This window comes from Trachymyrmex cornetzi, unplaced genomic scaffold (genome assembly GCF_001594075.2).
Source record: "Trachymyrmex cornetzi isolate Tcor2-1 unplaced genomic scaffold, Tcor1.1 scaffold16, whole genome shotgun sequence".
Taxonomy (NCBI): domain Eukaryota; kingdom Metazoa; phylum Arthropoda; class Insecta; order Hymenoptera; family Formicidae; genus Trachymyrmex; species Trachymyrmex cornetzi.
This window is the reverse complement of record NW_017296201.1, coordinates 1,717,460-1,717,751: the sequence shown is the minus strand read 5'-3', so window position 1 is coordinate 1,717,751 and position 292 is coordinate 1,717,460. Positions and strand designations below refer to the sequence as shown.

The 292-nt window shown below is 57.2% G+C and overlaps 1 protein-coding gene across 1 annotated transcript in view; it reads right to left on the bottom strand.

Moving 5' to 3' along the window:
* The window catches only part of mam (neurogenic protein mastermind), a 191,617-nt gene that overhangs the window by 56,939 nt on the left and 134,386 nt on the right, over positions 1-292 (bottom strand). Inside the window, exon 4 of the mRNA XM_018503556.1 lies at positions 47-276. Within this exon, the coding sequence (XP_018359058.1) occupies positions 47-276 (230 nt within the window). The remainder of the gene's footprint in view (positions 1-46; positions 277-292) is intronic.

Below are 292 nucleotides of genomic sequence, written 5' to 3'. Positions count from 1 at the left end.
GCCTGCCGCTGCTGCCGTGGGGTTGAATCCACCTAGACCCAATTGCTGGCTCTTGTGCTGATGCTGCTCGGCCATCTGCTTGAGCGTCTGCGCCGCCGGGCTCATCTCAGATTTGAAGTCTAATCCAGAGTAAGGAAGTCGAGCGGGAGAATATTGCGAGGACCCGAGAGTGCCCGGACTCGAGTTAGCCGGCATCGCGTTACCGTTGTTACTGCCGACGTTGTTGCTATTGACGCCGTTGTTCGCGCCGTTGGCATGTTGCTGTTGTTGTTGCTGCTGATGAATCGCATCC